Source organism: Neolamprologus brichardi, chromosome 20 (genome assembly GCF_056152115.1).
Source record: "Neolamprologus brichardi isolate AB-2024 chromosome 20, ASM5615211v1, whole genome shotgun sequence".
NCBI classification, from domain to species: Eukaryota; Metazoa; Chordata; class Actinopteri; order Cichliformes; family Cichlidae; genus Neolamprologus; species Neolamprologus brichardi.
The window spans coordinates 23,384,025-23,408,528 of record NC_142123.1 but is presented as its reverse complement, the minus strand read 5'-3'; the positions used below and the strand labels follow the sequence as shown (position 1 = coordinate 23,408,528).

The following is a 24,504-nucleotide window of genomic DNA, read 5'->3' as shown; positions in this document are numbered from 1 at the left end:
AAGTGGGCCTATATTTATGTAATTTACTTACCTTTGCACTTTAAATTCACAAGCTGTTCCACAAAGATGTTTCGTTCTTGTCTTCTACTTCCAGAAGGTTTACTTTAGAAGCAAGAATAAAGAAAAATTAAAAACCTACTACGAGTGGATCCATTCTTCGCTGTTCCACGTGTTTAATAGTTCCCTCAAACCATTTTTTAAATCTTTAAGTGTTTTCCATTTTCTTTTTCAGTCTTTCTTTTTTAATTGCGAGCTTATAGTCCACGTGTTTATTCTTCTCATATCATCCCCCCATTTGTGGAAGACGTCGGGCTTTGGACGATTACAGGCAGAGTTAGACAACCAGCCAATGTTCCCTCCCTTTATTGACGGGCTCCCTTTATCACAATTTGCCAGATTTGCAGACAGCCGGTAACTGGCCTCCTCTTCCAAATACACGCGTTTGGAGCAGATAATGTTGCTTATATTAGCCCCCATATGTTTCCATTTTGCACCTCGATTTATTAGTGCGGGGGGGCTTTCGTGTGTATCTGAATGTGGAGGGGGGGGGTCATCTTTTGTGTTGCCAGGAGCAGAAGATCCCAAAATCTCATTTTGCCACCTGAATAAAATTATTTTTTAAGCCCCTGAGATAATCGCAGTTTATCGCTTTAAAATGAGAAATAATTGTGAATGGGAAATCTTTATTTCAGCCAGTGTTTTACAAAGTTGCTCTTCTTGTTTGGGGGGGATAATAGTCAAAAAGAAAAAAATGTGATTACCTATTTGACAGCATTAATTAAAATGTAAAGGGGGAAATCGTTTGAAATAATAAAAACAAACAGGCTGCAAGTGCGATGTCAGTGCAGCCTATAGATGAGGATGAGGAGGATGAGTGGGGGGGGCGACTTTGAGATGACATTGAGGCTGTGTAGATGGGAGTTGAGTCTCTGGTTGTTGATGTTAGTCGCACAAGGCGAAGCGGCTGCTGCCCGTGTTGATTCAGCCTCCTCCTCCTCCTCCTCCTCCTCTTCATCCTCCTGGTCTTCAGCACTGCTCCCCGCTGGACAGCTCCTGCTTGGACCCCTCTAATGCTGCATGGTCCCTTTAAGTCTTTTAATGGAAGTAAAATCTATTTATGTTTCAAGAAATATTGGGAGTTTACAACTTCACCCACAGGAGGAATCTACGGATACCTCGTTCCGAGATTTGTGGCAAGCAGCGTATCCTCGGCGGCACAGATCACAGATTGACTGTGAGTAAACTGGGTGCTGAATTCTTGCGTCTGTCTGTGCGTGTGTACGTGTTTGAACACCTATACAAACGAGGCTGGTTAAAGCATGGTTATTATTTTTATTTATATTATTTTTCTTATCATGTGATAATGATTAAACTGTGAATGGGGCTAGCGACATGTAGCTGGGATTCATGTAAATTGCACGATGATCTCTGAACCTACGCGCTGTATCCAATTAAATGGTGTATTGATTGCTGCATGCCAGTCATTTGGATGTTGCAAGTGTGGAGAGGACGCGATTTCATGCGTTTAATAACGCGCAAGGTTCTCAATTATTCGGGTAGACTGGGGTAGGAATTTGTGCAGCCTGGTGCGTAAAGCTTTTACGCATTGGACATCCCTTTGTCCCTACAATGCGTTTTGCATTCGAGTTTGTTTGGAAGGTTTATTTTGTATCCCTGCTGCTTTCAGCTCTTTACGTGGTTAACTGTTAAGAATCTGTAGGTGGTAATTGGTGGACTTCGCTGTGCTTAAATCTCATAGGCTATTTGCTATCGCTACGGTGCGTCTTGCGCTTATGTGTATGTTTTGGATCCTGTAATTTGTCTCCAAGTTTGTTTGCTTTTTTTTATAAATATTTTTTCGGTATCTTTTAATAATATTTGCTGGATAATTAATTGCAAACATTGTTTAGGCTTCCATGTCTGCTGGTCTGGCTTTGAATGCTGTTAATTTATGTGCAATCTACCGTCTGTGTTTTTGTTCTGGGGCAAGTCAGCATGACTTTGCCCTCGATGGTTTTTGTTGTTTGTTGAGTCTGACATAAATGGAATTTTTTTCTTCAGGGTGCCAAATGATCGGGAGGTTCGTTAGTCTGCGTTTTCATATTCATACATCAGAGATAAACAGTGTTTATATTTGATTTCCATTCTTTTATTACACCTGCCGGGAGTATAACATGTCCATATTCGCTTATTAAATAACCACTTTTTCTGCGCTCCCTTGAAGAGACAATCAATTAGCCTACTCTATTACAGGTTAACGACGACTGACGAGCCTTGTGCGCACAGGCTTCATCTCCAGACATTTGGTCCAGGGGTTAGGTCGAAAAACCGCGAAGCTGCTGTCTACGTGGACTGGTGCTGAAGCCTCCCGTCCGACTGCCAGGACCTCTGCCAAATCCAGAGACATGGCGACGAACGGCACCAAAACGGATGGACAAGTCACAGAACTGAATGAGGTGGCCACTAATAATGACAAACCCAAGTCACTGGACGTGAAACCCGAAAAGCAGAAAAAGGAGGTGCCTGATAGAGAAACATGGAGGGGGAAATTTGATTTTCTTCTGTCGTGTGTGGGTTATGCAATTGGACTGGGAAACGTATGGAGATTTCCCTATCTCTGTGGAAAAAACGGTGGAGGTAAAGATTATTTTCACAGCTAATTTATCTGCATGTATCATTCAGTTCTATGATACACATAGTCGAGCTAACCAAAGTGATCGTGCTGATAACATAAAAATAATTAAATCATCGCCATGTAATTAATTTACTTTAGCCTAAAATTGATAACTCGTAAGTGCATAACGTAATCTCCTTTTGTCCATCCAGGGGCCTTCTTAATTCCCTATTTTTTGACCCTTATATTTGCTGGGGTCCCCTTGTTCCTGTTGGAATGCTCCCTCGGTCAATACACATCAATTGGAGGGCTTGGTGTGTGGAAACTGGCTCCTATGTTTAAAGGTATATGAACAGAATATTTATAGGTAACCAGAAAATATTTACTTTGATGAAAAAAGCATGAATATTTATGATGTTGATGCTTATAAGAAATAAGTATGGCCATCAGTAAATGTGGAGGCCACACTCAAATCCAATAATAGTTGTATAGTGGCTAATTCATTTTTCTGTGACAGGTGTGGGCCTTGCAGCGGCTGTTCTGTCCTTCTGGCTCAACATTTACTACATTATAATCATTGCTTGGGCCATTTACTACCTGTACAACTCCTTCACCACTGTAAGTATTATACAGTGTGTTTCATTTAAAGCTGAAGGAAAGATAAAAGCAAGGTTGTTCATTGGGAATGTAGCCTGCAATATCTGCAAGAAACTGGTAATCCCTAAATTTGTCATGGAGAAAGAAATCGCACATTTCTATTTTTCAGGAACTTCCATGGAGCTCATGTAACAATGAATGGAACACAGAGAGATGTTATACAAACTACAGCATTGCAGACACCACCAATCTCACCAGTGCAGTGGTGGAGTTTTGGGAGTAAGATATTGACTGCTTTCTCTTGCTTTTCACAACAGCAGCGCTTTAAACTGTCCTGCATGCTTTCCCGAGCTACATAAAAGACAGCCTTCTCTGCTGCATGGTTATTTCCCTGTGTGTGTATAATAGTCTTATTGTTGCTTCCTCTGACTTATAGGCGCAACATGCATCAAATGACTGATGGCTTGGAGAAACCAGGCCAGCTTCGAGTGCCACTGGCAATAACGCTAGCTATTGCCTGGGTCCTCGTGTACTTCTGTATTTGGAAAGGGGTTGGCTGGACAGGAAAGGTAAGATGTTTGATAGATTTGGTTACCCAAGACCTCTGATGCTATGCTGATTCCCAAAGTGGAATACTATGTGAGCTATGCAATATTAATCACTTTAATATCAGCTCATCAATCATTCAAATTGCAATCAGTATCGTCCAGATTTGTTTCAAAAATAGGAGAGGAGTTAGCAAAAACTCATGTTCACTAATCCTGCTCTGCCTTATGGTGGCTCCCCTAATTCTGCTTCTCCTGACACTTCCTCTACCCTGCGTGTGGATTTGTGATAGGTAGAGCAACAAACAGCCGCTTGAAAGAATCTGGCTTTATCTTTTCCCTTTACTTGGGGCAGATTCCCTCTCTTGGGGTGCCACATTTTGAAAGTGTGGTTTATCACATGACCGTGGAAAATAATATTTGGTTTGGTCACAAAATAGCCCATCCCCCATCGCCCCATGCTTTGCACACACATATCTTACACGGTGTGAGAAATTCAGAGAGACAAACAGGCCAGCTGTAAGTGAAGTTTCATTTGCTTTTTTGTTGTTGTTGTTGTTCGGAAAAGCTACAGAAACTTTACAGATCTCATGAAAATGTATAAATCTATGGATCATATATATTGTTAAAATGCAGCGATGTTACCCTGCTGATAATGGTCTTACATTTTCAGGTCGTTTACTTCTCAGCCACATATCCTTACTTCATGCTGTTTATTCTCTTCATCCGTGGGGTGACTCTACCTGGAGCTAGAGAAGGAATTTTGTTCTATATCACCCCTGACTTTGAAAAGCTCAAAGAATCTGGGGTAATGACATATTATTACATGATTCATACCCATGTACTGCATGCCTGAGTGAGCAGACGACGGCCTCACGCAGTTATTTTCTCCTTTTTTCAGGTATGGCTCGATGCAGCTACCCAGATCTTTTTTTCCTACGGATTGGGATTGGGGTCACTTATAGCTCTAGGCAGTTATAACCCTTTCAATAATAATGTTTACAGGTAAGACTGGTGATGATTCATGAACAGGATGTAATCTTTGAGACAACGACAAAGACTTCTGAATTTAATATATGAGAGTAAATTGCAATACCTGAAGATAGAAGTAATTAAATTGTTGCTACTTTATAAGATAACTTAATCCAATTCGATCTTACTTGGTAGAAGCTTTTAAAATGAGGTTATAAATGTCACTTCCTGGCATGAATATAATAAAAATCTAAGGCAGCTTCTTTCTGTTGGTGTGTGTGCTGGAGGAAAAAAAAGTACTATTATTGCAAAGCCTGTTTTCTCCAGCAGCCCCATGGTTCTGGGTCACATAAACAATCAGTTACATAAAAATAGTTGCATTCATTTTGTGCATTTTGTGCCCTTGATTCAAACGGATCCAGCTTTCTACAACATCTATATCTATAAAAATGTGACAATGGTCATGTTTGATGTGAGATTTTGAATGGAAATATATTTATATCTTTCACAATTAAGAAATATTGCATATATATATAAAACACTACAATGAAAAGGAGCAGGTAACAATGATGACCTCATTTTGAGGTTTTTCAGAGAAGATCAGTTAAGAAGCACAAGAGTTAGTCAATTTAAGTCTTTGACACAAGCTGTATTTTACATTTCCTCTCCCCAGAGACTCCATCATTGTGTGCTGCATCAACTCGTGTACCAGCATGTTTGCTGGCTTTGTAATCTTCTCTATTGTTGGCTTCATGTCACATGTGACAAAGAGACCCATCGCTGATGTAGCAGCTTCAGGTAACCACAGATTGTTTTCTTCTGTAATGATTCTGCGTCTGCACAAAAAAGCTGCACTGTCATTGATGCTCACTGATGAACAGCATCAGTCGACACTTCTGTGTGAATATGTATGCATGTCGTTATCAGAATACTGTGAGAGGAACCCTGACGAAATATGATTTTTCCTGTTTTCCAACCAGGTCCTGGCTTAGCTTTTCTGGCCTATCCGGAGGCTGTAACCCAATTGCCCGTCTCCCCTCTCTGGGCCATTCTGTTCTTCTCCATGCTGCTCATGCTGGGAATAGACAGCCAGGTAAGGGGCTTGGAGATGATCTGCTCATGGGCTGACCTAAATATTTTAAATGCAGGTACATATCATGCAGCTCACCCCTGCTCTCTGCATGATAAGCATGCAATTTGCTTCTTGTGGACAGATATAGCTGGGCTTTGACATTGGCTGTCAAGTATTTTTAATGCAACTTTATCACCTCCATTTGCCTGCAGGTCCCTTTACGTGTGCGTGTGTTTTTTCTCTTAATATATGATAGCTCAGTTTGAATAAAGCTAGAGAAATTTGAACACCATATATGCAGTTACACAATGCCCATGAGCATCAGCACTTCAAAGTAAAAGACTAATTTTAACCCTATTCTAAATGTCATATCAACAGTGCTTTTGCATACAAGAGCTATTACCAAAATGGCATCCAAGAAGTGAATGCTTGGTCATTCAGAAGATTACATCAGTGATTTTGTCCCATGGTTTGCTGCACACTGCGGTTCTTTGTTAGTCTAACCAGTCAAACAAAGGTTCTCTGTTAAAGAATGCGTTTTGCTACATAACTGCAAATCTCTGCAAAAGGTAGAAATCTTTTAAAAAACACCCACATTAAAGAATATAAAAGCAGCAAAGTGCAAAAAAGTGCTAGTATTCATACTTATCCCTAATGCTGTTTCTATGACTCTGTCCTTCAGTTCTGCACTGTTGAAGGCTTCATCACTGCTCTGGTGGATGAGTTTCCCAGAGTTCTTAGAGGTAGACGAGAGCTCTTCATCGCGGTTGTCTGTCTGGTGTCCTATGTGATTGGACTTTCAAACATCACGCAGGTACAGCAGGGCATCTTTCTCATATTACCACTGACTATTCATGGCGTTACGTTAAACAAATCAGTGAAAGAAAGGAGGAAAATTATTAAAAGATACAAGTAAAACATGTGCATCTATGTACTATGCAAAAGGCAATTTATATTTTAATCAGTGGCTTTAATTGATTACAGCACTAGAGTATATTTGCACATAAAGTTTTCAATAACACCTATCAATTTCTCTGTAACCAGGGAGGAATCTATGTGTTCAAACTGTTCGACTACTACTCTGCCAGTGGAATGTCCCTGCTGTTCTTGGTCTTCTTTGAATGCATCTCCATATCCTGGTGCTACGGTGTGTATCGGGAATGTTCCATTAAACGTAGCAAGAGAAACAAAATAAGCTTCTTCTTTTTTCTTTTTTTTTACAATTTTAAAATAGGTTTGCAAAAAAAAAAAATCTAATATGTGAAAGGCTGAAAGCCTCAGGTGCATCCAGAGATATTTGCACAACTTCAAGCGACGTTCAGCCTCAAGGGCACGAGCACTCATGTGTTCCACCCCACCATCCTCATCATCATGCATGGCAGACCAGGGGCAAATTGAAATAAATTGGATATGAATATTTTGATCATAGATTCATTTGTCTCGCAGGTGTGAACAAGTTCTATGACAACATCCAGGAGATGATTGGTTACAAGCCTTGCATATGGTGGAAGTTGTGCTGGGTTGTATTCACCCCTCTCATTGTCGCAGTGAGTCCTCCGAACTAACAGAACAGTACATCTAAAGTCACGACATGAAAAATGAAACAATAAATAAAGTCAATATTACCTGCCTGCAGCCATGTCAGGCTAAGACAGCGCTGCCTGTAGTCAGTGGTGTCAGGATGCATAAAGGGTTTCATGTCTCCCACAGGGGGTGTTCTTGTTCAGTGCCATACAAATGGTTCCTCTCACAATGGGAGACTATGTGTTCCCAAGCTGGGGTCAGGGAGTAGGCTGGCTCATGGCGCTGTCCTCCATGATTCTCATACCAGGATATATGATCTACATGTATCTCGGGCTCAAGGGCACTTACAAAGAGGTAAGAAGGAAATCATCTGTTGTTGGGTCACTGGGTAAACAGCACATATTTTGCCAGCTTTTATTTTTAGGTTTTTAGCTTCACTCTGTAACTTAGTATCTTCTTTCTCTTATGTAATTATTTTCACCACGTGTTCTGCTCCCAGCGACTTCGGATAATGCTTCAGCCGCCTGCGGTTGTCAGGCGACCTCAGGAAAATGGACCAGAGCAGCAAGTGGAAACCAACACCGCTAACCTGTCCAGCCCTGCCAATCCAACCAGTGCTGCCAGCCCTGCCAACCCGGCTCCTGCGAACACCGCCAGCCCCACCAGTCCAGCTCCTGTCAACTCAACCAGCCCAGTGACACCTGCCCCTCCACCAGCTAATCCAGCCAGCGCCTCTAGCCCTGTGAATCCTGTGACAAGTCCTTCCACCACTATCACCACCACCACCACTACCGCAACTGGTCCGGCTAACCCTCCCACCACAACAGTAAGCCCAACCAGCCCACCACCCAACCCAACTAGCCCACCAGAGCCCGTCAGCCCCCCGAACCCAACAAGCCCGACCTCTAACCTGACCAATGCCGAGGCCAACGTGTAGACAACAAAGAAACCCTCATGGAGCATGTAGACAAAAGAGAACATTACAAAGGACTTCCAAGATTATAATTGATTCACCTACCTCCAGGGGCAATATGTGATCAAAACAGATTTTCAAACCATGTTTAATTTTTTTCTGCATTTGTAAAACCAAGCCAACGATGTCTTATTGTTGGTTTGCATTCCGAAAACAATATCAAAGACTGTTAGTGTCCACAAATACAAGCATAATTCTGGGTAAAAAAAAAAAAAATGTAAACATACTGTGTAATACTGTGAGAAAAGAAAAAAAAACTTAGAGATATAGATTAGAGATTTGTTGAATATCTTCATGAATCAAGTAAATTCCGTGTGAATATAGTAGATGAAGTAGTGAACAAAATTGACATCATTGAAGAGTGCAAAGGATGGCGTCAATTTTCCTTTTTTTTTTTTTGTGGATGTTTTCTAAACCTCACACAGTTGTCTCTTTTCCAAATGTTGCTCTCTGTGAGGTAAAACATGGCCACACGGCAAACGGGGAGCTCTGAGTAAGCACAATGCCAATAAGAAGTTCATGTTAAGGAGCTCTGGAGCGATCCAGTATTTGTTGCAAAAGATTATGTGTGTGAGAGAGACTGTTATTTTTCCTTCATTTTTTCAGTGAAAAAAAGAGAGAAAACTTTTATGTGATCAAAACATTTTTAGAATTATTTTTAGGATGTTTTATACTATATGTGTTGTGATGGAGGACCAAAATCAATAGGCAGACAAAAGCAAAAACTACGCTATTAAGTATTCGGTTGGTAAAGCACAGGGTACAAAGAAGTACAATAATAATAATAATGATGATGATAATAATAATAAAAAGCACAGGGTTCGAAAAGCGATTTACAAACATCGACTATCCCTTAATGCTGACAGTCAATCCTGTTTACGTTTTGCATGCTTTCCTCAGGAACATCAGTGAAATACTGCTGAAATGTCTCCTGACAAACAAAAGAAGAGAAACAGAGTAGGCCTTAAGCCAGTACACCAATTCCAACTAAGCCATAGTCTGTTTACATGACTGGGCAGAAGTACAAAATAGCACTTTGTATGCTAGCACAAAAAAAACTGGACCAACTCTGTGTTTAAGTACAGTCATGTTTTTTTTCTTTGTGTGTCTTGATCAAATATAGTTTGATCAATATGTATTCAGCAATACATACGTAGGTGTATAAGCGCAGGCCATTAAGCAAGTGGTCTGTTTCTCTTTTTGTTGATGTTGTCTTTGCTTTACAACCGAAAAAGCATAAGCTTTAATTTTACCAGAGTTTTGCCATGGTGTGTCAAGACAATGTTAGTTTGCTTCTATGGCAGCTACTATGAAAGGCATCTGGTTGAACAGCACATGTTTACTTTGAAAAGCAAAACAACTGAGCGAAAATGTGAAATGGCTACAGTTCATGTCCTGTGAATTTTGTATAAAGTTAATCTACCACAGTTTTCTCTGGAAGTTTGTTGTAAAACTGTACTGTGTAAAACATGTAACTGTGAATGTCTGTAATACATTGGAAGTTATTGTCTAAATGTTGAAAAAACTGAGTTGCTGTTTTCTGCAATAATATTTTGATCACAGAAGCTAAAGCACATATCTTACAGAAATATACGAAATGATGATGATGATGATGATGATGATGATGACAATGAAGATGCTGACGATTATATTAAAAATAGAACCTATGTCTAGTAAAAAACAATATTGTTTTGTATATTTTTAACTGTCTCACTGCCTAATGTAAAACATAATATAAACATGATATGTATCTAAATGGTGTCACATGATAAAGCACGATTGTTATGTTCTACAAACAGAAAAAGACTGAAAAAATAAAGAGTTATAGAAAATATAAATACAACACATGCCTGGCATATGTCCCTTATAGCTTTTGTTTTTTAAACAAGCAGAAAGAAATAGTGGTTCTGGTAACACTGTTACCAGAAAATTAGGTCAACTCCAAATATCCTATCAAAAAAATAAATAAATAAAAAAATATCCTGCACTGACTCTTCCTGCAGTAATTGGCTGTTGTTCTCTCGCTTGTAAATAAACCCTGTCCTTAGAGCATTTCTAGTCAAAAGATATAAGAAAGTGTGAAACCAATAAAATTACATGCAGGGATTTGGTGGGGGGGGGCTTGAAGTGTTGTGTAGCTGCATTCATCTTTTGTTTATTTTAGAATGAGACCAGGTGGGACATGTAAAATAGCTGCCTAGGTAGCTTTGGGTGAAGATGACATCCAGTTTAACTCTATCATGGAGGTAAAATTAAACATCATTACAGTTAAAAAGTAAATAAAAAGCAATTACACATCAAAAGCGAAATTGACTGAAGCCCTTCCTTGTGGTTTACTGAGTGTCAAAAACACAAGCTGATAGAGAGGCCTCAGCAAACAAGAAAAACATCACCACAAAACAACTCTTGCCCCGGGGCCTGGCGTCCCCACCCGCCCCATCTCCCCAACCTCTTACGGCTCCTTGTGTATTAATGTGCACGTGTGTGCGCGCGCGCCTGCATCTTCTCCCCCACCTACCACAGTTGCTGCTTCCATTAGCTTCCAGTGTGATAAAAGAGACGGCACCAGCTGACACCACAACAATGACTCGCCGTGGATAAAAGAATGACTTGTCCCCTGTAGTAGCTCATGGCAAACTGTGCATGTGGGCATGTGCGCGTGTGTGCATGTGTGTGTGTAAGAAAGACAGCGAGAGAGCAAAGAGAGAAAAAGAGGCAGGTCAGGGATAGAAAGCTATCTGTTTGAGTGGACTAGGCTTTGAATAATACCTCTAATCGCAGCTCATATAAACTAGCCACTGATGGATGACTTAGTAGCCTCCTTTATTCCCAGTTGTGCAATTTAACATCATTACCTATCAAAACCAGTCACCAGTGAGACAACCCAAACTGATGTCTTCTGTCCAAAAGAGAGGTGCATCATCATTTTTTGGCAGAGGAGGACAGGAAGAAGAAGCTCTTTATTAGTTAGGCGCAATCTAGCAGAACACAATTAGCTTTTGGTTAGGGCAGGCAATTTCTGCAGTTTCCCCAGTGACAGATATAACTTTATAATGTTTTATTGCATTACCAATGCTCCCAGCAAAATGTTAAAAAAAAAACAAAAAAAAAAAAAACAATGGGATTTTGGTGTTAGGGTGGGATTATGGCTATGGTCCAAAATCGAGACATTTTTGTTTTCCAACATAGCAGTTGAACTATTTTTTGACTTTTTTCCTCTTTTTTCCATCTTTTGCAAAGGAATCTCGGCCATATTGCCACTTCAGGTGACTTCATCATCGTGACATCTAGAAAAATGATCCCTCTGTCAAATCTATTTCACCAAAAATATATATTAAAAATATGACTCAATAAGATTTTGATTAGGTCACAAATTTTCATTGTGGTGGCCACTTGTGCATAGATCTGTCTATAGAGCACTAACAGCTCATCTGTGTTCATCCTGTTTCAGCATAACATCTATTTTAGCATTTCTTCCTCTGATGAATAAATTGGTGCTGACTCCCTAAACAGCCTCTTCTTAATTATTCTCCCTGCTAATCAGGCAATTTTCTCTTTTTGGTCTTAACAAGCAGATAAAGGAAACGCCGCCAAAGTCTAGTGAGGACGACACTGTACGACCCTCTGTGACTCCGTATTTAAAGGGTTTTTGAAGAATACTGCACACATTATTTGAAGTAGACAGCATTTAAAGACATGATAGATTTTTTTTATTTTTTATTTCTTTTGTCATGTGGAGCACGGCGTCTCTGTGCTGATCGGCTCCATTTTGTGGACAGATCTGAGCAAGGGGACATTGTTTGTTATTTAGCATTCCTTGGCACTCTCTGTCGTGAGCCTATTTTTAAAGTTAAAAAGTGCTTGCAGTGTGGCTGCAAGAGAGGACACTGAAGAAGAAAACTGGTGATCCATGATGCTTTTATGAAAGGATGACAGAACGCTACCGCTTATAAACTCACACAGACGGCAATGATTAATCCTCATAGCCCACTTTGAGCAAGAAAAAACAATTCTGCGTTGAAGATGAAAAGGCTGATAATTATGTTTATACTTCCTCTGTTTTTAACCCCAGTGCCAAAGGATTTTCTTAATCACAGCGCCCATATGGATTTATTCTATTGTGGGGTCACTGAACCTGCATTTTTTTTTCTGTGGATTTTGTGTGATCATTTGTGACATTTTTCCTTAGATGCATTTGGCTTGCCCCAGACTCCTGGCTGAGGTACACTCACACGAGAATTCACAGCAAATACATTAATGAATAACTAATCTTTGCAGATGCATGAATCTACATATCAATGTAATCAGAGGATGTTGTGTGCATGGCTATTTCCAGCAGAGGGGCTGAGAGGATGTCAAGCATGCAAAGCCTCTCTGCACGTATGCTAATCGGGCTCCATTTTCTCAATATGAATATGAACCTTGCTAAAATGAACTTGTTTAGCAATTTACTTTTAAGGATCCAACGTCTCATTTTGCCCATGCACGCAAGCTGCACTGCTGCTTGCATACTAAGCATGCATTTATGCACTGCACCTGGGAGAGATGTGAGTTTAACGGACACACTCTGAAATGGTGGATTCCCAAAGATTTTGCCGTTTCATTATTTGTTCTCATGACACAGCAAATATTTCATAGCTCAAAGCTCAGAGGCAAACAGAGCATGCAGTTTTGGTACAGATGCTCTGGAGGCTAGGTCAAAATGGTTAACCTGTCTTACATATCACAAGAGATTTTTAAGTGTCCTGTAAAATATCTGAAAGTTTGAATGAACAAATCCTATTTCTCTGGAACTCATGCCGACCCTTGAATTGCTTCTGTAGCAGGTCATAAACCTATAATATTACAATGCAAAGAAGCGTCTTTGCCCAACATGGTGTCTAAGGTAAATATTTCCACTGGTGAATTTCTCTTCTGTATATTTGTGCAACAAAAGCCATCACCTCTGATAATAATATCAAAAAAAGTAGTTTAAAGTGTAACCCAAACAGTGGAAAGCACTTTGACTGAAGGAAGACTTCAAAAAAGCAGCTATGATTAATATGAATCTCTATAAGTGAGAGTGAATTTAGGGACACGTTCAGCTAATCAGGAGACTATCCCCTGCTACCTTCAGTTTGCTCTAGTGCTTCTCGTCTTTTGTCACAGCTTATAACATCTCCCCAATGTGCCAGAGGCTTATGGGGGAGTCACTGTAGATTACTGCCTGGGTCAAAAACTGAATGCAAATCAGGACGAGGAATATGCAAAGTGAAACACTGAGGGAAAAAAATCAGGGTGCAGAAAAATATCTAGCAAACAGCAATCTTTTCTTTCGTTCCCATTCTAGAAATGTGAAGTACTCTAAATTCCAAATGCGTGTGTGTGTGTATCTAAATATATACAGATGCATATATTTAAGTATTCTGAAAATGTTAGAAAATCTGAACGACTGTATTCTAATGTTAACTATTTTTAGAGAAGCCTAATTTACAAAACTGAATAGTTCATGCTAAACATTTCCCAAACTGGGCCACTTCACATGTTGCTGTGCGTGGATGTCACGCACAGTGGGTGCTGTGCACAATCTTGTGGTCTGATGTGAAGCCAGTGGGAGGAAATGCTAGTTCTCCAGTGAAGCTCCTCTAATGGCTTTCTCCTGGATTCCCTACCCAAATGGGCCTGTGATCTACCCTGGGCCTCTTTATTCTGGAGTTTTTGCTGTGGGACTTTGATAATAGCTGACAAATGAAAAACTCTTCCAGCATCAAATGGAGTTATTTGTTTTCCTGCCCTTACACAAAAATGACAACAGAGAAAACATACCCTGTGTTCCACTGAATTTCATTACTGTGAAGGTAATCTCCAGGATCTTAACCCACACTGACTTGCAGCGCTGCACGTTCATGCATCTTTTTCACTGCATTCTTTGCATAGTAATACATGAATATTATGTCTTTATTTATACAGTAATTTCTGCATAAAATAGATACGCATGTATGTGCATGTGTGTGTTTCCGTCGGCATGTGTGTACGGGGTTGTTACTGTATGAGAATACGTACAAACGCTCCTGTTAAGTGTGAAGACAGGACCAGGCAGCTGCTTCAGGCACAGCTTTAGTAAAGACCTGCATTCTAAATAAGTTCTGTCAGATTACGCAGGCACACACTTTACACTTCACTCCTCAGGATGTTGGCTGAGTCTACTCAGTTTATTACAGCTGGGACCTGAAAGTAAAGTGGAAAGTAACGAGCAGGTGATTAAGGAAAGCTCATGGCATGACCTTAAGCTATTGTTATTTCACTTCAAAACAAGGTAATGGATTATATGATTTACTTTTTCTATTCTTTTAAATGTGATTTGGATATATTACAGGCAAAAATCCTAGTCTGGATGTCTATGTTTTTGGTGTGAGCAAATGAATATTAATTTGATTATTTTTGGCACATTGTTATATGCAAATGTGGCCAAGTGACCTCCACACGTGCTTTGCATGTATTATCCCTACAGTTGCATGACATTTTCACTCATGTAGTTATGCCCTTGACTGCACATTTTAACTGTGCAGAATAAGACTCGGAAATTTCAGTCGCCGCACATGAATAAATACCCTCCTCGCTCAAATATGAGCCGAAAACTGCAGCGAGCACATGAGACGCGTACAGTGCTGTGCTCTCAGGAGACATTTTGAGGGCCTGTTAGGATGCTGTTTACTCTTTCTGACATGCAGAAAACACACAGGCAACTTTTATAGAAGCACTGTCATATGCAAACAAGTTCATTCATTCCCTGTCTGTCTCACTCGCTTCCTTAAACAACACACACTCAAACACACATACGCACACGATGATTAAGAGTGCTGAGGGTCTTCTGGGCATGCTTGGACTTGAGGCTGGAGTGAATCACAGCTATGATGTGGTGCATGCTTTCTATTCTGATCTGTCAGAGAGGTTTGGGAACTGTGCTCACAGATGAGTGAGTCGGACCAGGCTGGGCTACAGCGGCCTGCCCAGTCTGTCGTCCTCACCTCGGGCTCCTTGGCTCTGCACACTCCCTCCCTTTAGCTAAATAATGACAGGTAAGACACCCCAAAGAGCAGACGAATGGACGCGCAGCAGAGGTGAATGAGGTCAAGAAGAAGCCAAGCACTGGAGCAAACAGGGTACATTGGTGTTACCTCACAAGACACACATCAACAGCGGAACCAACCTCTATTCAACCAAAAGAAACACGTTGACATGTGCAGACAGAAAAAAAACAAGCATAATGTTCCTTTTTACTTTTTCGGATATAGTAATGCATTTGCCTAAAGCCAAAGTTCAGTCATAGTTTGGGTTTCTTGGATCAACATAAGTTTGGTCTTTTCCATCAAAGTCAGTGTTGTTTATATTATATGTAGAAGATGGTAGCACTGTTGTTTATTTATTATGGTTTATCATCAGTTTTTATGGTCAAAACTACCTTTAAGCTCAACAGTGTTGAGAACAAATATTATTTCAACTGTTTTTTAGAATTATTGCAAACCCAAAAGCTGCACAAGGTCTGCATAAGTCTAGCATAAGCTAGACATTTTTTTTTCCATTTGTAGTATCATAGATGAATAGAAGCGTCTTGAATACATTAATGCCTGAGATTTTAAGACTATTCAGCAACAAGAAGGGAGAGTTCTGCAACAGATGGCATGGCCCCCACAGAGGCTTGATCTCAACATCATCAAAACAATACTGAGATTACAGGAAGACACAGAAACAACTGAGACAGCATAAATCCACACACACGAAAAAATCAGTGCTCAGTTCTTCGACATGCTAGTTTAACTAACTAAGGAATACTGAGGATTTGTGCTGTTGTAATAGCAAAGCAGCAGAATATGCATTTGATTTATTTATTTTTTATTACCATTAGTAGCTGAGTATAAATAAAAACTGCACCTCATTAAAAGCTTAACTTATATTGTGTCCTTTAGTGGTTCCTTGTCTAGTTTCTGATAATCAATCCAAGTGTTGGTTAGTGAGGGCGTGGTTGGAGATCTCTTAACCTTCTTATTACTTATCATGCAATATGTGGACAGGACTTAATGATCTCATGCTCACATGGCAGGTTAGGTGGAGAAAAATGATCACGCTGAAGAAATCCCTTACTGATGAATCACAGTCCTAGACAGGCTTATCAGTTTGTTTGTTTTTCATAACAGCGACTGTAATTGGTTATTGAATGTGTAATTTACAGAACACTTTTCTTTTGGTTGTTGTCAAAGTTGACAGTAAAGAAAAAACAAAGTAAGCAATGATTTTTTTTTCAACGGTGGTAAATCTACCTGTTTGCGTCTGAGGTACATGTTTGCTTGGCCCCTTATTTATGTAATAATCAGATAAAACAGTCGAAATCCTTTAGATATTTTTTAGATTACAAAATGATACGTTATCTGTCGAAATATTTGGTACAAATGGCTCAAAATTTAACCTTTGACATACATTTCAGAAACAAAAATGTAAAAATTTAACAAAACAAAATTTAAAAAAAAAATCTTATTTTATGGAGATGGAAAAAAGTCATTTTTACCATAATTTTACTCCTAAAACATGCACACATATTATCAAAACTTGTAGATAGCAGTAAAATGGGAGGCTTGGTGTCTGTAAGCATTTGAGTATGTAAGTATAAATGTCTGATTTAAAAAATAAAATACATATTTTAACGTTTCATATATTTTTACTGGTAAGCAATGAAGGAGTGGAGCATGGCTTGAACTGTGTTTGTGGTTGACACAAAAGTCACAAAATAAACACAACTTTCTTTCAGATCAGGAAGGCTGTTCCTCACTGTTGATGCCAACATGAGTATTGAAGTCTCCCAGCAAGACAATGGCTAGCTCTTGGGGAAGAAGCCTGAGCTAGTGCAAGGAAGCCACTTTCTCATCTACTTGGGAAAATCCCAACATGCAGGCAGTGAACTGGGGGGATACTAGTGTACACACCTCTGCCACCTCTCACCAAGGGCAGTCTATTCAGATGATATCTCTGAACCTCGTGCACTAGCTCAGGCTTCTTCCCCAAGAGCTAGTTTCAGCAGCCAGGGACTGGACTACCAGGACCTTCACCCATGACTGCCACCTGAAAATGCTGTTCACTGGTAAAAACTTATACATGTCACCTAGTCGTTTACTAAAATTAAAACAATTATTCTTTCTATTACAAGTTAACTGAATTTTTATGTTTAAACATACAAATGACATATTTTGGATAATTTCTTTTTACCTTAAAGGAGGCATATTAAACCAAAACTTGTATAGTCTTGCCCTAAGCTGTTATGTTAAGAAAATAAGGTATCATTGTGATATGACATCATGAACACATCACATTCACACACAAAAAACGTAAAAAATCATGGATGAAACTGTAATCAAAGTCTCTATTTGATTAAGGCTCCACATGAGAACTTGGAACTACCAAGTAGGTCTGACAATATGAGTCAAGGCAAAGCTGGAGTAAGTTCCTGTGGTCTGTCAAACACATCCTCTGGCTGGGCTTAATGTGGCGTGTGACACGTCACACCCTATCACTCTGCCTTACAGATGACCAGCCGCTTACGTATGCCGCGTGCACCACTGGATCCCAAACCAGACACTGTCAGGTGTGATAACAGTTTGAGCGGCAAACCCACTCTGAAGCCTTGCCCTCTCCCATTCCCCCGCAATTCATTTGATGCTGCAGCTGCACAACTTATAGTCTGCTATGCACTATTGCAAGCATGTGCTCTGTCCTAAAGATGCTTTTATTCCTGGTTCACCTGCTCATTCCCCGCGGGCTGAGGGCCAGTGATAGCCCAGCCACTCTGTTCCCTTGGACCAGTGAACCACTCTCCATCACTGGGGGGTTAACAGAGATAAGGACTGCTGCTGATCCCAGCTGTCTGGAGGGGATCAAATACTTCTAAATCAGCTGACGCTCACTGTGAAGATAGACACTGAGAAAAAAATGTTGTATACATGGCATGTATACCTTTATGTATCAAATGTAACTTTTGTCATTGCACATATCAAGGCACACTGGCAAGTGTTTGCTCCTTTAGAGCATTTATTCTGAAAAATGAACAGCTTCAGCTCTTTTGGTGCATTGTATTTTTTTACATTCACCCTTTAGTCTCAAAATAGAGGTAAATGTCCCTCCAGCACACACTCATTACTTCAATCCTCACAGTGTTGTGGACAGGCCCAGCCCCTCTGACAGCGTTTGATGCTCTCTTGCTCTTTGTCTCTCGGTGCTGCTGTTTCCTCCTCTTGATGGAGACTTTTATTTTAGCATGAATAAGAGGTGGCATGGTCTGCTCTTTTATTTGACTGTTTCGTTGCTAGATTCGTGCATACATCTAGTCAGGTGTTTAGTGGAATTAAAAGAGAATTTTGCAAAATGCTGATTGGAAAGCCTCTTACAAAAACCCCCCCCCCAAAAAAACAAAAAAAAAACGTTTTCATTATAATTGCATCAGTTTTTTTGAGGATATATGAAAAAGATGAAGCTGAGTAGCGTGAGGATATTTAAATTCATTTTATTAAAGCATACTGACTGCAGACTTTTTTTTTCTGACCTCCAAAAGTGAGGCTCAATTGGAGCATCGTCATGCCCTGCCGACCTAACTTTTTTCTTTTTTTTTAACAGTCAACCTCAGATCATTCCCCATTTTGCTGTTTGGTTTTCAACATGAAGGGGAATGCTGAAGCGGATAATGATACAATCTACTGTACAGTCTCTTGGTACTGAAGTCTGATAAAACAATGCGATGGTGGAAGAGAAGGAAAATCAGCAAGGAGCAATTTTTCTGTGCTGGATTGTTCTCTTTGATCTGGAGTGCAGTGAAAGGAGGGCATTATGTAACGTGTTCAGCACACACATGGCCCACTGTGTGACTGCCAAACACACAGGGGGGAGTGGTAGTGTTGGTGGTGGTGAGGTGCTGTGGCAAAGGGGGGCGGCAGACAGACAAGAGGAAAGAGATAGGGCCATGGAAGCCAGTAGTAGACGGCCGTGAGAAGAAAAACATTACTGCTCATATCGGTGTTGGGTCATTTTCCTTATTATGGGTGCTCAGTCGAGCAGCTGTAATGTGGGCCCTAACAAGCTGTATAATGAGAGATGAGAATGCCCCTCAGTGATGGTTCAAACATCTATCTTCTGTTCAGTGCCCAAAGCCCAATGTTGCAATGCATATCCTTTCTGTCAGTCGTTAAGAGAGGAAATCTAAATAATTATATGGTGTTGTTATAACATTTAGTAAGAATGGAGTCTCAAACTAAACAGAAATATTAGCGCATCATTTGATTGTCCTAATTGGAAGCAATTTATTATTTTAAAGGAACAACAAAACAACAGAACATTCATGCTATTGTGCAGCAGATGGCCCTTTAAATCAATCATTTACAAATCAATAATATATAAAAGAGAGGAATTTAAGCCAACTAAATCAGTGGGAGATCACTGGCTGTATCGAGCACCATACGGCGATATGGCCCGCCAAAGTGTTCAGCAAAGCAGGTCAATAATGAAGCTGATTGAGTGTAGAGGGATGTAAAGGAGAAATGTATGTATAGGATCCTGCCAAATCAGTGTAGCCTGCGTGCCACACAAGGAGGCCTTATGAAGAAGGATCTGTCTTAACTGATGGATGGAGGAAGAGCGGAAAAGGCAACGAGTGATTGGTAGAGTGTGTTTGTAATGGTGTGCAGCTGAAAACTGATGTTGAGATGGCCTGACAGGGTCTGTTTCTGTTCATTGCAAGACTGTTATCTAGAGTGACCGTGTTGTCTTCCCTTCCCTCCACAAAGGTTATGCCATTGCCAGCAGTCCACATGACACAATGAATGAGGCACAATTGCCTGAGCCAGAGACGTTCATCAGGTCACTCTTAAAGCACAAAAGACCCCTGCGTGTAATTAAAACACATTCAGGAGTCCTATAGGTGTAACCCCGCATTGGATCTCAACTTTTCCTCTTTTGTTTATGACCTATGGTGAGGCTGCGGCTGCATTTTAGAAATGACGTGCTTGGTAATCGGGTGTGTTGGGCTGTCAGCTCAGGGTGCATGATCTTGCCAGCATGACTCAAGTCTGCCCGTGAGCTGCTTCCTGTGCCTGTGCATCTACTCCAGTTGCTCGTATGATCTATTTTAGATTCTTTTGCCCAAGGATGTGTGTGCATCCTCACAGCAGAGAGCCACAGAAATAAGAAAAAGAGGAGGGGGAATAGATGATGTTCAAATAATCTACAGGCAATCATGCAAATTCCCGAGACACTGTGCACAGGGGGGTTGCTGTAGATAGGGATGCAGCCTTGGATTCTATTCAGGCACAACAAATTTGGAATTATGCAAACGAATGAATGAGATCTCTATCAGCCATTTGCAAAGGCCAGCAAGTGCACAATATGTGAGCCAACATGTCTGACACTCCAAGGACCACTTTTTTAAAAATGTAGTCTATGGTGAAATCATGCATTTATTCAATTAGACCGATTATAAATCCATACTGTGTCCGGAGCCTGTTTTCATTGGTTCATGAGTTTTTAGGTAAGCAAGAGAGCACAAAACGACGAGGACAGATTTCGACATATGTTTGTCTCGACTACGTCTGAAAGCAGCAGAGTCCGTTCTGTTACAGCTGTAGCAGGAGGCAGCGAATGAGAGACCAGTCCTCCATCCCGAGCACAGATGTCATGCTCCTTGTGGCCTTCACACATTGAAGAGGCCAAGCTGAATTTGGCATGACCCTGATGTGTCATCTCGATTTAGACACTTGTTTCGTGTCGACTAACGATGCGGCCTGATATTTGCGTGCGTGCATGTGTGCTTGTGTGAGTCGGTTTTGTGAGTATCTGCGATTGGTTTTGCGCAAGCAGGAAAATGTGGATCTCCTCCCCGTAATCCCACATGAGGAGGCTTCCTTGGAAGGCACGGTGCAGCAGCAGAAGCAGGGGCATTGTGGTTGGTGAATGGCTGGCTAATCTTGTGGAGGCAGTGGTCTGTTGGAGGGGCTTTTGAGCAGATTTGAGCCTGAGGGGTGAAAGCAACACCAAACCACAAAAAAGGGGGGGAGGGGGAAATCAAATTTGCTATAGTAAAGTGGAGGTAAGCTAATTTACATTTTCATTCAGCCTTTGAGAATTCTATTTATAGCTCACCTTTAAAAAAATCATTAATCCACCACAATTTCTCCAATTCAAAAATGAATGTAAAATAAAATGTGATAAAAGACCCTTGAAAGCAGAAGTCTAGGATCTGGGGCCATGTTGAGTAATCTACATACTGAGTGAGAGCAACGCATTCTGCTCCCAGCATTAAAGCAATGTATTGTTACTTATAGAACCTTTTTATGTGCAAAGTGCATTTGCATATTACCAATAGACACACTAAAAGCAATGCTGCATCCAAATCAACCTTCCCAGGATGATGACGCTCTTTGTTTGATCTTCAGCAACTGTAGAATTTGTGCGTGCTGTAGCGCAGTTTAACAACGCCATCTGCTGTTTGAAAAGAAGACATCACAAAATCCCAGATACCATTACAATTGTTTTCCATCATTATTAGTTCAAGGGATAACATTTTTTCTGGGTTGATGCTTAATTGTCCTTCAGACAATCCCCACCACTGAGTCACCAGCAATAATTTCCCCTTTTTCTTGCCTTAAAAGTAACGGATTGTTCCAGCTGCAATTATCCAGCCTTTTGTTACCATGACACCAAATCAAACAAACACCATCTATGGCCAGCTGAGCGCAAAGAGGCTTCAACCACAATGTCAAGGGGAAGAAGTCAGCTGCTTGTGGAGAACAAGCCAACTTGGCCGTATAATTTATTGCATGCACACACAGCCAGTAAGTAGAAATAGAAAGACATTAAATATACAGCTGTTGTGAGACCACTTTGTCAACAGGCTTTTTATGCTCTACTGGAAAACTAAATCTATAGAGGACATTTTAGCAACCACAAATGGGACAGGGACCGAAGCACAAAGACAGAGAGGAAAAAGTCTCACGGTGTCAGCAAATATTCAGGTATGTAACTAAAAAGCAACATTTCTGAGTAATTCTTATAACTTTGTCAACTTTATTTGTAAGACACTAAACTGAGGAGGGAATATTTGCTTAGAAAAAGTATGGGTACCTCTGGGGAAAAAGTTAATGTTTCAGATATAGAAGATAATTGTGTTTTGTACTAAGGAAATTTTACCTACTCTACATTTGACAGTGTGTAAATACCTGCAGCCAACTCAAAGTCTTTCTGTTCTTTATTTAAGACATTTCATGCATTAGTTCTAAGATGTTTCATACCCTTGTGTGGGAACAGCATGTTTAAGTTCTACTTAAAGACTTTCAAGTCTGGGAACTGTGAGAGTCGTTTCAAAACTTCAATTTTTCACTTTCATGACTGAGCGCATTAAATTTCCAATCCGAGTTTGTTAATATTTGGTGGAACCCTTCCTTACTTCTAGTAAAACCTCTTTTTTAAATTCTACCCATCTAATGTTTTGGGGGGGTTTTGCTAGTTGCAACCCACAGGTTAATGTTTCAACTCTCATGTGTAATCAAACTTTTTTATATTCTCTAAACATACTTTTGTTAATTGTGGACAAGTGGCACAGTTTGGAGTCTATTTGCACAAATGCTTCCAAAACAACTCTTATCAACCCATTTGTCGACCCGTCTTTATCAAAATTTCCACAGTGGACTTTTTAAGGGTTTGCTGGGTTTGCTTATGATACAGTGGAGCAGTGCATTTGTGTAATTTGTGTGAATTTTCACTCTGTTTGTATGCCCGACATATACACAATTTTATCTCATACATTTCCTAGTTTCCCAAAATTTGTATTGACCTCCACAGTTCCCCTTAACTGCCACTTCTTGCAAGCCCCAAAGTTGTTGTGTGAAGTGTCACGTTCCATCAAGCTCCAACACCGCCAAAGGTGGATAGTTTCTACTCGCACTTCTTGACCTGTCAACATCTGAGGAAATCAACTATGCTACAATAACTATTTAAAAGTTTATTACATTTTTTAAGTTAAAAAAAATGCAGTAGCAATTAAATAAAGGCTCGTTTTAATGTGTCTTCAATATTCAAAGCAGAGTTTGTTTTCATTCAAGCCCAGAGGTGCGCATACTATGCTGCTTATCTGCATACCCAGTGTGATCCAAGGTTCTAAAGCTATCTTTTACAGAAAATAAAATATTTTTGCGATGTTAGTGGCTTTTCAGAAGAGCAGTTTTCAAAAGGCAAAAATCACAGGGTTAACAAAATAGTAACAGAAAAGCAGGTGATGAAACACCATTAGACACTGCCATTCCCCAGCCCTGATTCCACTTTGTTTAAGTGGTCTCACTAATACATTGATAAACCACTTCATTTCAACCAGCAGCAGTAAGTGAAAACAGAACATGAGCAATGATTCCTGATAAGATGGTTCATAAAACGCAGCTTTAATTACTGGGACCGTGTGATTGCACCATTCCAATTTCATAAATAATCTTCAGATTTGCTACGTAGCTTTTTGCATCTCCAGATAACCCTCAAATAGCTTGTATGTGAATAAGCATGCCATATACAGTGTCAACAGCTAGACTTGTGTTAATCAGAATAATGTAAAACAATGAAACATTTTTATGTACAACAAATTCACAAAGTATTCACACCCCCCTTCATTCCTTGCACATTTTTCATTGCATGTTTTCAAATGGATTAAACTTGTTTCCTCTCCATCACATGACAATGATTAACCCATAATGAGAAAGAAAGACATGTTTTAAAACTGTTTTTGCAAATTTATTCAAGTGTCTTTTAAAACACAAGCTCCCCATTTTCAAAAATATTAAAAAATGAATTCAGCACTTTGTCAAGGTGCCTTTTGCAGCACTTGTAGAAAGCACACTGTGCATGTCTCATTAGGCTCCCCCTTTATTCTTCCAGGCAGGCAGCAGACTCCCAACACATCGCTGACACATCAAGGACAGTTTGAAAAAAAGGATTTACCTAAACACTGGCTCGAGAGCTACGAAGGCTGAATATTTTTGTGACAGGTGTTTTTATTTAAATAAATAAAACTTAAACTCACTTCACATTATGAATAAAGTGTAGATTCAAATGTTACAGACTTTAGAGTGAAACAGTCTGAATACTGTGTAAATCCCCCATATACACTACTCTGAATCAAGTCAGCACTGTATGGGAAGATTGTGAGGTTTTA

The 24,504-nt window shown here is 40.1% G+C and overlaps 1 protein-coding gene across 3 annotated transcripts; it reads left to right on the top strand.

The window, feature by feature from the left end:
- Positions 1-916: 916 nt before the first annotated feature.
- LOC102781573 (sodium- and chloride-dependent GABA transporter 1) lies at positions 917-10,140 on the top strand. Of its 3 annotated transcripts, none has more exons than XM_006796470.2 (15): positions 917-1,234; positions 2,254-2,637; positions 2,827-2,958; positions 3,132-3,232; positions 3,381-3,490; positions 3,648-3,780; positions 4,430-4,564; positions 4,658-4,761; positions 5,402-5,526; positions 5,709-5,821; positions 6,483-6,614; positions 6,845-6,947; positions 7,247-7,347; positions 7,511-7,678; positions 7,824-10,140. In XM_006796470.2, exons 2-15 carry the CDS (start codon positions 2,406-2,408, stop codon positions 8,259-8,261), a joined length of 2,127 nt encoding a protein of 708 aa, XP_006796533.1. In that variant the 5' UTR covers positions 917-1,234; positions 2,254-2,405; the 3' UTR covers positions 8,262-10,140. The 3 variants fall into 3 exon arrangements, with proteins under 3 accessions (XP_006796533.1, XP_087689529.1, XP_006796534.1); XM_087833403.1 differs by lacking the exon at positions 917-1,234 and adding an exon at positions 1,568-1,586; XM_006796471.3 differs by lacking the exon at positions 917-1,234 and adding an exon at positions 1,683-1,778.
- The last annotated feature ends 14,364 nt before the right edge of the window (positions 10,141-24,504 follow it).